Source organism: Caloenas nicobarica, chromosome 2 (genome assembly GCF_036013445.1).
Source record: "Caloenas nicobarica isolate bCalNic1 chromosome 2, bCalNic1.hap1, whole genome shotgun sequence".
Classification (NCBI taxonomy): domain Eukaryota; kingdom Metazoa; phylum Chordata; class Aves; order Columbiformes; family Columbidae; genus Caloenas; species Caloenas nicobarica.
Window position 1 is genome coordinate 7,457,377 of NC_088246.1, and position 13,056 is coordinate 7,470,432.

Below are 13,056 nucleotides of genomic sequence, written 5' to 3' on the forward strand. Positions count from 1 at the left end.
ACACAAGAAAACAATGCGACACATATCCAGCAGCTATAGCTAAGAAATTTCATCCTTACTCTGAGGGGAGGTCCACGGAGCTCTTCACCAACCTGCAGCAAAACCTAAAGATACTACTGATTTGTCCCAACAAAGGCAGGCTACTTTTACAACATATTAAATATGTGTGTATGTGTGTGTGTATATATATCTGCATAATAATAACTAGAAGATCTTAGCAACAAAGGGCAGCTTCAGCCTACGGCAGTATGCTTGACTATGAAGTACTCAGTCCATGTAAGAGGCTCTTCATGTCCCCACTGATGGTCCAAAGTCTGATGAACCCAACGTCAACAAATGCCAGCGATGCACGTGGCAGCCAAACCCTGACATTCACGGAAAGCATGCTGCCATGGGCATCCAACAGCGGCACACAGCACTGCTCACCTGCTCTGACCTGCACTGGTAGAAGGTCCCAAAGCTGCATGAAGCATCAGGAACTTTGCTACCACCCCTGACAATACCAATGTCTCTTAGCACAAACCAGAAAAAGATGGTTTTTAGGGATAAAGATTAGTGTTGACTCTCACTCCTACCAGTGGAGCAGGACGTGGTTGACTCCATCACACTTTTGTCAACAAATGCATAGGTAGACACTGAGATAGTTGAGCCTTCACCACTTTAATCCTCCTGTGCTAGCAGAAGGCTGCTGTGGATCTATATATGCTCATGCCAACACAAACAGCATGCCTGAACTGTACATTCCTCTACAAAAACTGTCTCCCCGCATCAGACTCAGATCAACTTTTGGTAAGTTACTGTTTTCTCTCCTCAAATTCAATTCTAGATCTCCTTTGAATTAACTTCATAGGCATCTTCTGTGTTCCTTCTGTGTAAAATGCGAAGTTCCTCCCCTCTATTAATCAAGGTTCCTGTTAAATGCCATCTTCATATCACAGCACTTCATACAGCTGGAGTTAGTCATTAACCCCTCCCCACTAACTCTGATCCTCTTCATTTACACACCCAATTAACAAAACAGAGTAGCTCCCAAATACAGAAGACAGGCTGTTAACAGTAAGGAAGGTTCAAAGTAACAACATACCAAAACCACAGCATGACAGATGTGGATAAGACACCCATAAAAAAAAAAATACTCTGGGGTAAGGATAACACTACGCAGAGTACCAGAAGAACCGTTAGAGCCCCCAGCCTTGGGAAATTTTAAGGGAATTTGAGCCAAAGATCTGTCAGATATGACCTGACGTAGTTGATTTTGCCATAGGGCACAGAAGACAGAACAGGTAACCCTTGTTTGCGACAGCATACTGTAAAGTTCTTGCCTGTCATTACAGTCAGCTGGCTTGCTTACCTTCCTACCCAGTGTGTACCCACTTGTTGGCTTATAAGGTACTCCGCATTAAGAGTTTTGGGGTAGGAATCACATGTTTTTATTCTCCATTTTAATACTATATGGTACAGAAAGGTCACAATCAGAACTCTGACACTTGCAAGGAAGAACAACAACAAAAAGCACTGGAAAAACAAACCAAAACAAACCCCACAACACCAAAACAAACAAAACCAACCAAACACACACACAAAAAAACCACACACCACCAACACCCTACCATCCCAACCACTTGAAAATAGCCCAGGGAGATAAAACACTTGCAATCTGACAGTAAACTATTTTTCTTTTTAGCCTGTCTTTCACAAGCAAAGTATGTTCCAGCCAGTGCAGCTCCAGCACCTGAGGAAGCACTTGCCAAGAGAAGCTGGATTCTGCACCTTCCAACACAACCTGGACATGGAGTTGAGTATCAAGCTACAGTTTAAGGCAACTAAACTTCAGGCTGACCTTCAAAAGACAGAGCAGTGCATTGTATTTGTCTGCTATGTAAGTCTTTGTGTATCAACATACACACAAAATTTGAAAAGTGCAATAGTGATTATTACTCTGTTATTATCCAGATAGATCACATTTAATCCAGCTCATTGTGGACAAAATGTTAACTGACATGCAAATAAGTCAAGATTTGCCATAAGTACAGCAAAGACTCTCAGGAGTTGCTTACTTCCACAGCCTTGCTGATTGGGAAACAACCCATATCTTCATTTTTGGTTTCCACACTTCCATGCTGTAGGAACAGGAGAGGCACGGCCCAATTTTCTCCACAATAAGCTGCCCTTAAAACTTGGGTCCATACACCCCTTGTCATACCATCCTATTCTCTCCTCCCCAAGCTCCACCATTAAACCTTTTCAACCTCTGGGACATACAGCCCACGTTCACATAAGCAGCCGTATGTCAAAATAACAGGATGTTCATACAACCACTTGCAGAAAACAATAAACATATATCCTACAGCCTCATCATTAGCTATAAATTGTATATGAGATAATGGCTTTTTAAGATCAGTCTTTTTGCCTGAAAATGCAAAGAGAGAAGGCATCATATTTTTTTTTTTGTACTATCATTAACTTGTTCATAGTGGTTGGTTGTGACAAAAGCACAACTTGACATCAGGCTTAGCAACACCATCTAAGATACTTATCTAGAAGAAATTTCAACAAGCTATTATTCATTGAAACATTTCTAGTAACTTCACTTTAACTCTTCCTCTGTCCTACCACCACCCTGAAGGATAAAAGATATTTTGCAGTTGAAGAAGGACAAGCAGAAAAACAGTTTAAGTCTCATAAGACTCCTTGATACGCTCTCTATAAAGAACATGATTTTGAAACTTTCAGGCAATTTCTTAGTCTTCTTCTCTCAGAAAAAACTTGGTTTAACTTGAATTTCAACATTTTTTTAAGTTTAGCAACCGACAAAAGGTTTATAAAGAATTCTGACCACCTTTCCCTCTACACGTGAAAGAAGTTAAAATAGCACAACTGACACCTTTCTTTAGGACTTATTCATCAGTGCCAGGCCATACAGATGAAGCAGAACATCTATTAGAAAAAGACATTTCCAGAAAAGCCATTCAGAAGATACTGCAGCAAACTAAGAAACATGGTGCTTGTTTATATGCACGTTTCACAGCAAAAACTTCCAGTTCCAATTCAAAATGCTAATTCTGGAACAGATTTTAGAACAAAAAATTCATTACTAATGAAGGGCCAAGCCTTAAAGCAAAATACACTTTACTGCATTAGTGTCAAGTGCTTGATTGCTTTGACAATTTGTAGGACAGATTTAATGGAGTATTCCTGCATATTATGCATCCTAACTCTTTAGCATATAGAAGAGTACCTTGAACGGAGGTCATACATATTGAATGAAGTTTTGGCAATACAATCTGACAAGCTGTTGAAGCCAGACAGATGTATCCCACTAACTCAGGAGACAATGTTGTCAAGAGACACTTTCATATCCTAATTTCATATTACACTTGCACATGTTCACACCCACACACTGAAGACCACTTATGTATTCTCTCTTTTTCCAAATTAAAATTCATTTAACTCAATACTCCGCAGAACACAAATAACTAGCTAAGATTTGTCATGCATGCTGTTCTGGTTCCTGTAACCTTGAATACGTAAGAATACCGATAACTATTCCAGAAGTATTAATCACTCATTCTTTAAGACTTCAGTGTAATATCAAAAAAAGAAAGCTAAAAGGAAACTTCACTGTTTAAAGCATAATCTTTCAGGGAATCATGATTTCTTCGGCTCATATCTATTTAATATAGAAGCACCACAGCTTTTCCTAATGGGTCTTCCAAGTGTCACACATTAAGGTCTTTTGCTCCTTAAAGGGCTTTCAGAAATCACTCACTTAGTCTTATGCCTTAAAAGATTAATCTTTGGCCATGATCCACAAACTCTTAAGGATTTCATCCAAATTAAACTGCTATAAATTTCCTCCTCACGTTCTATCAAATTCTCCAATCCACATAAGAAATCCCATAAGAAATTCCAAGTAGTTTTCCCTTCTGCAGGAGTCCCCAAGGCTCACAAGCTATTCTTTGCTTGTCCTAGCTTCATGTTGACTGGCACATCATGCTTGACAATCCAAAATTTGCACTTTGAGAACTTGTATCATCTGTTTATACCACTACCTCTTTCACCACTGTCTTGTCCCACATCCTTCTTACAACTATACTTAAAATTTGCATGTGCAGCAAAGTGCAGATGGTAAACTGAGGAACGACCAGCGCTTCTAAACATTTGAGAATCAACATCATACTCGAGCAGCGTCAATAAATACTTACAACTAAAGGAGGAGCCTTAAGCAGGTTGAGGAGTCAACCAGGTATTTTCAGGCAACAGGTATTTTGTAGGGTATCTTAGCAAACACTGAAGATTAGTCTGAAAGCCAGTAGAAACAAATTTAAAGGCTCTGTTGCTTTTCAAAGTAGGGAGGCAACCAGTGATTCTGAATGCCTTGCACATCACAGTCTGGAGCTTTGGCTTCGATCCACTGCAGCATCTTTACTACCAAGTGTTTCCAGAAAACTCCAGATCATATCGCTTGAAGCATCATCTGAATCTGAAGACTTCCTGACAAGGTTTACATTTACTTCAGGTTAAACATCTTTCTTTTCCTCGATTCTGCATGAAAGGATCAGATTTGACTACCCAGGTTATTTGAACGAGAAATCTTGAAAAGCACAGTCCACCTTTACAGGGCTATCTTTTTTTCTATCAAGATAACTACTCAGGTTCAAAAGGCCCACTGCTGAAAGTTTACGAAAAAGCATTCACACTCATCTGGAGCAGCACGGGAAGATACAGATGTAGTTTTTCATAATAGGTCTGACTGAACCAAAGTCTGCACAGCAGCAAAGAGCCTATTCCACCTCCTCCAAACGGCTCATGCTCCTGAGCCCCTTCCCAAAAACTTTTCCTTCTGGTTCCTTTACTTTTCAAATCAATCAATTCCCTGAGCTGGTGCCCAGGCTTCCAGCATGCCTGTGCCAGCACCCGGGCAGGGGCAGGAAGGCGACTCTGCCAAGGGAAGCTCTCCCTACGTCGTTCATTTGCATCTGCCTTCATTACATGGCGATTAAAAAAGAAAGCGGCAGAGATGTCTCTTGAGAAAAGCTGTACCTGAAAGCCTCTTTTGGCACTCTGTTCAAAAACTGCCTCAGTTTACTTCCTTGTTACAAGTTCAATACAAGCATCTTTTCCCCAAAAAACAATTCCCCCGTACATCCCATTTCTCAAGAAGGAAATGTAATATTTAACAGGCCACATTCATGTGTTCTTGGTAAACGTAATCTTAAATCCTGTTAAGAGCTCTGCTAGGCAACATATAACCTAGACTTTCTCCACATTCTTCCCTTTTTCCCCATCCCATATACCCTCATTTGCAGAATAGCTGCCACCAGCGTGCAAGACCTGTATAGGAAAGCAAATGTCCTGACCAGGATTGGAAAAGAGACATTTTAAGCAACAACCACCCCTCAATCTCAAGAGGCACAGTTTAGTTTCTCACATTATCAAATCCACATCAAATTTGGCATTCACTTCAAATATAGGCCTTGGAAAACAAAAGGAGACCTATCAAGTCCTTAAGGAGACAGATCCATGACAAGGGCAGCTTCATGTTTTCCCATACTGTGCTTCATGTCTGCGGTTTCCGATTTAGGATGATTTGGGCTGACACCAAACAATTTTGACTCATGCGGGATTCACAGAGCTTGAGTACATTATGAACATCCCACAGAGAAGCTGTTTCGATTTTGGGCTGAATGCACAATTAAGTCGAGCAGTTTTTAAAATACGCCCTTGAATGTCACCTTCAGGGGAGCTGCAGGAAGTTAATCACCATCAGTGGTTCATCACATTTCAGCCTGCTCTTCTAATCCCAAATGCATGGTTATGCTGAATTTCCGCAGCAGCACATACCGCAGAGGTGGCTGGTTTCCTCAGAACCTTCACTTAAAGCAGTGTAGTGTATCTAAAGGAAGAGCTTCAGCTTTAAATAGCTTCGAAATTACAGGATCTACATTTCATTTGGTTTCTCCCCTCCATGTTAACTCTGAGTTGAGTAATCAAATACCAAACCACTCAAATATAAAAGCAAAACTTGCAAGCGTTACCATTAAAAGCAATCAGAGTAGGCAACTGAAGAGTTAATCCTGGAACGCTGTCCTCAAATAACCTGGCGGTGGGTTGATATTACAGCTGAACACACCACCTCTAGTGCTCCCGTTCTTGTTATCGAATGCACCGCAGCAACTTTCACTGCCGAACAGCATGGTCAGTCACAACAAAATGCAATTAAAGTTGGCATTTCCAGCCTCACATCGGTTCTCTGGTAGCCGCAACCTTTCCTTCCAGCAGCATGGCTGCACCCAGGCAGAGGGAACGCAGCCCTGACGAGGGAAGCGCTATGAAAATCATCTTGGTACTTATTAGGAACCTGGCAAAATTTTAACCTTGCATATCGGTTGGATCCTGAACCGCTCAATTTTCCTGTTAAATCTCAGGATTTCTAACATTGCGGACACAACCAGCCCTGTAAACCAAATTACAGCACACGACAGCAGTAATTTCTCCATTCCTTCTCTCTTGACATTTAAACAGGCAATTTATTGCCTGCTAAAATTACCACTTCCCTCCATCCAATATCAAAGGGATCTCTCCTCGGGGTGGAATACTGCTGTGCGAACAGATGCCATCTCTCAGAACTGAAAAGCAAAGCCTCAACTCCATTTTACAATACAAACCTCCTAGTAGTAAAACAACTCGCGTCTTCAAAACCAGTAGCCACATTTTGTCTCAACAATTATTCTTACTATTTACAGGTACGTATTAAGCGCTTTACTTTTTTTTCCTGCCTTTCTCGCTTCCAGGCAAAATATAGAGGGGAGAAGCATTTATTGGCTTACTACCACCACCTGGAAGCCTTTCCATATAAATCTAATCTTGGCATATGATTTTGTTCCACCAGTTTTTTTACTACCTGCATACCGCAGTCACAGAGCACAACTACTTCTGCCTGAAGTATGGACTGCTGTCCACCGGCACAAAAAGCTGGTGTATAAAACCTGAAAGTCACCGAGTACTATTTAGCTGGGGAAGAAAATAGGTAAGTCACCACTAACTTAAGTGGATTTCACTCTCAGAGCTATAAACTGACCAGGAGAGCATTCTCAGATCACCAGTCCAAATGTGTAAAATTCAGAAACAATTCCAGTTTCTGCAAGTGTATCTGTAATACCAGCAGCATAAGTTATAGAAACAGAAAAAAACAAACCCAAAACCAAAACCAGTCTGAGATTGTGACCTACGACTGAAGCAGCTGATCCAAACACTTCCCTGCTTATCTGAAATCCATCAGCTCAATATAAAAGAGAATCCCGGTAATAAGCTACTTTACAAGATGATCTAAAGAAACCTCTTCTTTGATACAGGCATTTGTGGTCTGAATTTACATATTTCTTCTATAAACAAAAAAGAACCAAACTGAGCACAAGGCATTTGGGACAACTATATGCTGGTTTTTAGAGCAGCTGCTACTCTGAAGAGATTCAGAAAAAAAAAATCTTAGTCTTGCTTGATTTATTCCCATGCAAATCCATTATTTCCAAATACATTTCAGATATAATAAATTGTGACCAAAACACTAGTATGAAGATTCTTTTTAGTGAAGGCAGTAATTTTTTTAAATCTTATGTTTCATCATGCACAGGACAGATGTTTTTTTGAGAGTCAAATCTCCAGGAACTGGTCCACTCTGGTCATTCATCAAACAAGAATAATCAAAGTCAAGTTCCTCCCCATTGTGAAATGATCAGATTCGGGGATGAAATCCACCCGATTTCTACTCAGAACCTCACTGAGACAAGCACGCTTACATCATGGAATTTAACTTAGACCAATTTCTGCCTGAGCAAAACGCAAAGGAGACATTCTTGTGTGATTCCGTCTAGCGTCATGCCACAACCTGTATGCTACATCCACACATAATTGGCCTTCCTCACCAAAAAACAAGTCCCGAAGTTGCTGGCAAATACTCTGCATCTCAGAAGTACGTCTGCCTGGGAATCTGTGAGGTTTCCGCCGTGATTTCTCCCATCAGCACACACACTAGTTTCACGTACAGAAGGGTTGATGGTGCTGTTGAAAGATGGAGGGAGTGTATTCAAACAAGCAGACTCCTGAATCTTCTATTCCGAGACTGTCATATCAGAACACCACTCCCAACTTCTAGTCTCTTTGAGAAGAGCACTGGGATAACAATAAAATTTGAAGTAAATAAAAGAAACAAGGGATTAGCATGAAGCCAGTAGAAGATTCAGACAAGTTTCGCAGATCCCCATGGAGGACGTGTCTGTCTATTACTATACAGGCTCATGACCTGAATGATCCTCAAAATTGTTGAATCATCAACTGTAGGGAACAGCTCACTGCTTGAAATGTCATCAAAACCTGGTTATTTCAATACATAACTGAAAGAGACACAGGGAAAAAAAGCTTGTCATTTCCTGATTAGCTTCACCTCAAACACCATAGAAATTATGAGGGGAGGATGCAACTTCACAGAGCAGATCACTTAAGCATTTATGCTAACCCATAAAACTGTAAATATTTTACAACCTACCAGAGTTGGCCTGCCTCATTCCAGGGTCAAGATTAATGCTAATGGCTAATGCTAATGTAGCTCCCTAATTATAAAATGAAATTCAGAAAACATTTTCTTCCAGTCCTTCAGATTTTGAAATTACTGCCCCCACTTCATGAACATCAGCTCTATTCAAACGTTGCATTTTCCCCACACACGTTCTGCATTTTCTACCACCCAAAAGCTTGTCCTATGAAGAGATTAGATCCTTTCTCACCCAGGGTTCAAGTAATATTCTTGTCATCATGATACAAAGTCAGACTTACTCAAAAGTTTATCTGAAGCCAAACTAAGTAGCTGTCCTCCTAGACTTTAGGAGTTACACTTGGATAAGCAGAAGACCCAACCTAAATCTTACAGCTCAACTTTACTGTTTTTCTAAAAACTTTAAAAGATGGAAGACACCAATGACCTGCTTCAACTGCTTGAACTTTTTATGTAAGTATTTGCTTAGAGATTTAATGCTCCCATATTTAAGATTAGTAACTTTGCCATTTTAACATGCAAGATTTTTACCTAAGGGGTAACACAGAATTATCAAGGACAATTAAAGGAAAACTACAGTAAACCACAATTTCCAACCCCAGCTCTTAATTCTATGTTCCTACAACTTGCAGTTGTCCCAATAAAACCGATCTTGTCCCATCAAGCCTAATATCACACTAGTCCCTGGAAACTTCATCTGAAAGAGTTCAGCAGTAGGTCTTAATAGATGTTAAGTAACTTTTTATTCATCCTTTCCACATGAGTACTACTGCTCAAACATCACCAACCAGATTAACAATACTACACTAGTTCTTCTATTTCTTCTCCAACAGAGTCTATACTATCATCTGATTTTCTGACTGCTGCTTGTCATCGTCAACAGATGAAAGACCAAAGCTCAACAGCGCACCTAGTCCCCATCACAGACTTCTAAACAACAGAATTTCAGGCATTCCTCCTTCCCACTGATACTGCCCATTGCTTGGTTTTGCCAGTGCTCAAAGAAAGAGATAAAACATAACACAGGACAGACAGTGAAACAGACTGCAATAAGTGACGTCAAATACACTGTGTAAACTGATCAAGCCACTGCTCGCTGTTCCTTTCAAGGACTAGACAAATTCGGCATCCTTTCTACATCACCCCGTCTCAAAGTGTGGCTGCAGTTACATCCAAAACATCTAAGAAAGGTTTGTTTAGCCTTTCCATGATCTTGGGGAAAAAAAAAAAAGAAAAAAAGCTTTGTTTTAAGCGTTCTTTCTGCTGAGTGCACAACAAAAGACGGATTACTGATTTAGCCACTATTTTAGTGTAAAACCCCTTTTTAGAGCAGCACAGTATCTAACTGTAGCATCTCTTTTTTCCAACCGCACGTTATCTTCCACACCGATCTACGCTTTTAGGTTTGATGGATCAGGATAGCTGTACTACGGCTTACTCCCCTCTACTTTAAGAACCCGAACACTGAAACATCTGAAACTGTTTTCCGTCAAAGACGGTGAAGGTAGGAGGCGAAAGGATTACAGGTGTGGGCAGCTACAGAACAAACCCCTGTCCGCTCGGACGGACTCGTGCTGGACGCTTCCAGGAATTTCCTCCACGTAGAGGAGCCTGCGTGGATGGTGCCAGGAGCACCGTGCAAGAGCCGCATGTCCTATGCAGAGGACACACGGAGGCAACACAACCCCACGGCCCTAATGAGCAGACCCGGCTGGACACGCCACGCTGCGGATGCAGCTGCCGAGCATCTCTACGGAGGGAAAACAAACAAACAAAACCCAGAAGTGGGAATAGACCAACGGGATTCCCCTCGGTATTTAAAAATCGGCTCTAAATCCTACGTATGGGCACGTTTGGAGGGAGTTCGAGCACAGCGTCCCTGAGCCAGCAGGCCGGAGCGCTCCCGGTCCGCACCGCACCCCGGCCCGGACCCCCCTTCCCCAGGAGCGGCGGCAGCCGGGCGCGTCGGGGAGAGCCGCCCGCACACCGCCGGCCCCCGGCGGGGCAGGGACCTCCTCGCCGCCCTCCTCTCCCCCGAGCGGCCCTGCGGGAAGGCCCGGCCGGGAGCGCGGCGGCCGCGGGGGGTGAAACTTCCTATTAAGGGCACGGCGGCCCCGCAGCCCCGGGCCCGCCGCGCTCTGCGGCGCCGCCATGGCGGGGCCCGCCCGCCCGCCGCGGCTGCGCGCTCCCGGCGGCGGGAAGCGGCCCGGCCCTCCCCTCCCTTCCCTTCCCCTCCCCGCCGCTGCACCTGCTGCCGCGGGGGAGGGCGATGCGGCGGGGCCGCCGGGCCGCGCTCCCTCACGGGGCGCTGCGGAGCCCGGGCCGGGGGAAGGCGCCGCCACCTCCGCCCCAACGGCCCGTCCCCGTCAGCCCCTCACACGCGCCCCACCCCCGCCTCACCCCGCGCTCACCCACGCTCCGGTAGCCCAGGATCGCGATCTTGCGGGACTTGGACGGCGGCATCTTCTTCCCCGCCCGGCCCCGAACCACATCAAGGGCGGCGGCGGCAGCGGAGGAGGCGGCGGCGCTGGGCGGGCGGCTGAGGGGCAGCGGGACGCGCCGCCAGCGACATGCGGCGGGGGAGGGGCGGCGGAGCGGCGGGGCGAGCGCACGGGACCCGCGGCGCCTGGCAGCAGCGCCCGCCCCACGTGACCGCCGCGCTCGCCAGCCCCTCACGTACCTGTGCGTCACGCGTCACAGGCCGGAGCGGCGACCTCGCCGCCGTGGAGAGCGGGCGCCGGGCGCCGCGAGGGGAAAAACTCGCTGCGTCATGCCTTGCCCCCCCGCCCCGCCCCTCCTCTCCGATTGGGCGACGCCGCGGCAGCGCGGGCGGCGATTGGCCGAGAGCGGCGGCTGCGGTAATGTTCAAAGAAAGGGGCGGGGCTGGCGAGCGAGGGCGAGCGGGGACGGGGATTGGCTGGGAGGGGGCTGGAGAGCCGCGCGTGCGCAGCGGTTCGCAGAATCACAGAATGTCAGGGGTTGGAAGGGACCTCGAAAGCTCATCCAGCCCAATCCCCCCGCGGAGCAGGAACACCCAGATGAGGTTACACAGGAAGGTGTCCAGGCGGGTTGGAATGTCTGCAGAGAAGGAGACTCCACAACCTCCCTGGGCAGCCTGGTCCAGGCTCTGGCACCCTCACTGTGAAGAAGTTTCTTCTCATATTTAAGTGGAACCTCCTGTGTTCCAGTTTGCACCCATTGCCCCTTGTCCTGTCATCGGTTGTCACCGAGAAGAGCCTGGCTCCATCCTCCTGACACTCACCCTTTACATATTTATAAACATTAATGAGGTCACCCCTCAGTCTCCTCTTCTCCAAGCTCAAGAGCCCCAGCTCCTCAGCCTTTCCTCACACGGGAGATGCTCCACTCCCTTCAGCATCTTCGTTGCCCTGCGCTGGACTCTCTCCAGCAGTTCCCTGTCCTTGAACTGAGGGGCCCAGAACTGGACACAATATTCCAGATGAGGTCTCACCAGGGCAGAGTAGAGGGGAAGGAGAACCTCTCTCGACCTACTAACCACCCCCCTTCTTATACACCCCAGGATGCCATTGGCCTTCCTGGCCACAAGGGCACAGTGCTGGCTCACGGTCACCTGCTGTCCCCAGGACCCGCAGGTCCCTTTCCCCTACACTGCTCTCCAACAGGTCGTTCCCCAACTTACACTGGAACCTGGGGTTGTTCCTGCCCAGGTGCAAGACTCCACACTTACCCTTGTTATATTTCATTAAATTTTTCCCCGGTTGATCCGTTCCCGGGCGCCAACGGCCGCGGCCCGGAGCTCCGCGGGCGGCTGGCGGCAGCCTGGCTTCCCCCGGCCTCCCCGTCAGGGCGGCGGGCAGCGCGCGGGCCCCGGGCCGCCCTCTCAGCCCAGAGACCCAAAGCGCCGCCGGGCCCCAAAAGGGTCACCGCTCCGAGCTGCGGCCGTTATTTAAAATCATCTTGGTGCCTTTTCAGAGCATTCCCTTTGCACGCAGATGAATTGTGGTGTTCTGGGGAAACGTTGGACCTGAACGTGTGTGAAGTGCTGGCAAATTGCACATAAAAGAGAGAGCGAGGGGTGGAGGGAAAGTGTTAACCAGGGCATGTTGTGAGTTTTAGACTTGGAAAAAAGCGAGTGCATCCATAAAGTGGAAGTCACCAATAGCACTCGCAGCAGAGTTTAAGGGAGAAAGGCATGAAAGACAGGAAAATTGCCTTTCCTCCCATTTTCTTCCACTTTGCACACATTTTTGGTTATATTTACCCATTCCGCATGTTATTGAAAAATGAACATTATTTAGAAGTAAAAATCATGTTTTCTATATATATTTGTCTTTTTTGGGAGGTACACTCATATATCTAACATGCAATTATGCTACAGTACAACTGTTTGATACAACTAAACCAACCTAAAAGAGTTTGATGGTGTTACGGGAGATGGGTCTTTTCCTCCTCCCTGATCTCAACCGTTCATTCCCATGTACTGGCATTCATCTAATCTGGTACAAGGGCAGGGAACTAAAGCA

General features: G+C 45.6%; 1 protein-coding gene across 1 annotated transcript in view; it reads right to left on the reverse strand.

The window, feature by feature from the left end:
* Nucleotides 1-11,225, reverse strand: part of RHEB (Ras homolog, mTORC1 binding) — a 42,570-nt gene extending 31,345 nt beyond the window's left edge. Inside the window, exon 1 of the mRNA XM_065628357.1 lies at nucleotides 10,963-11,225. Within this exon, the coding sequence (XP_065484429.1) occupies nucleotides 10,963-11,014 (52 nt within the window). The 5' untranslated portion in view covers nucleotides 11,015-11,225. The remainder of the gene's footprint in view (nucleotides 1-10,962) is intronic.
* Between the last annotated feature and the right edge of the window lie 1,831 nt (nucleotides 11,226-13,056).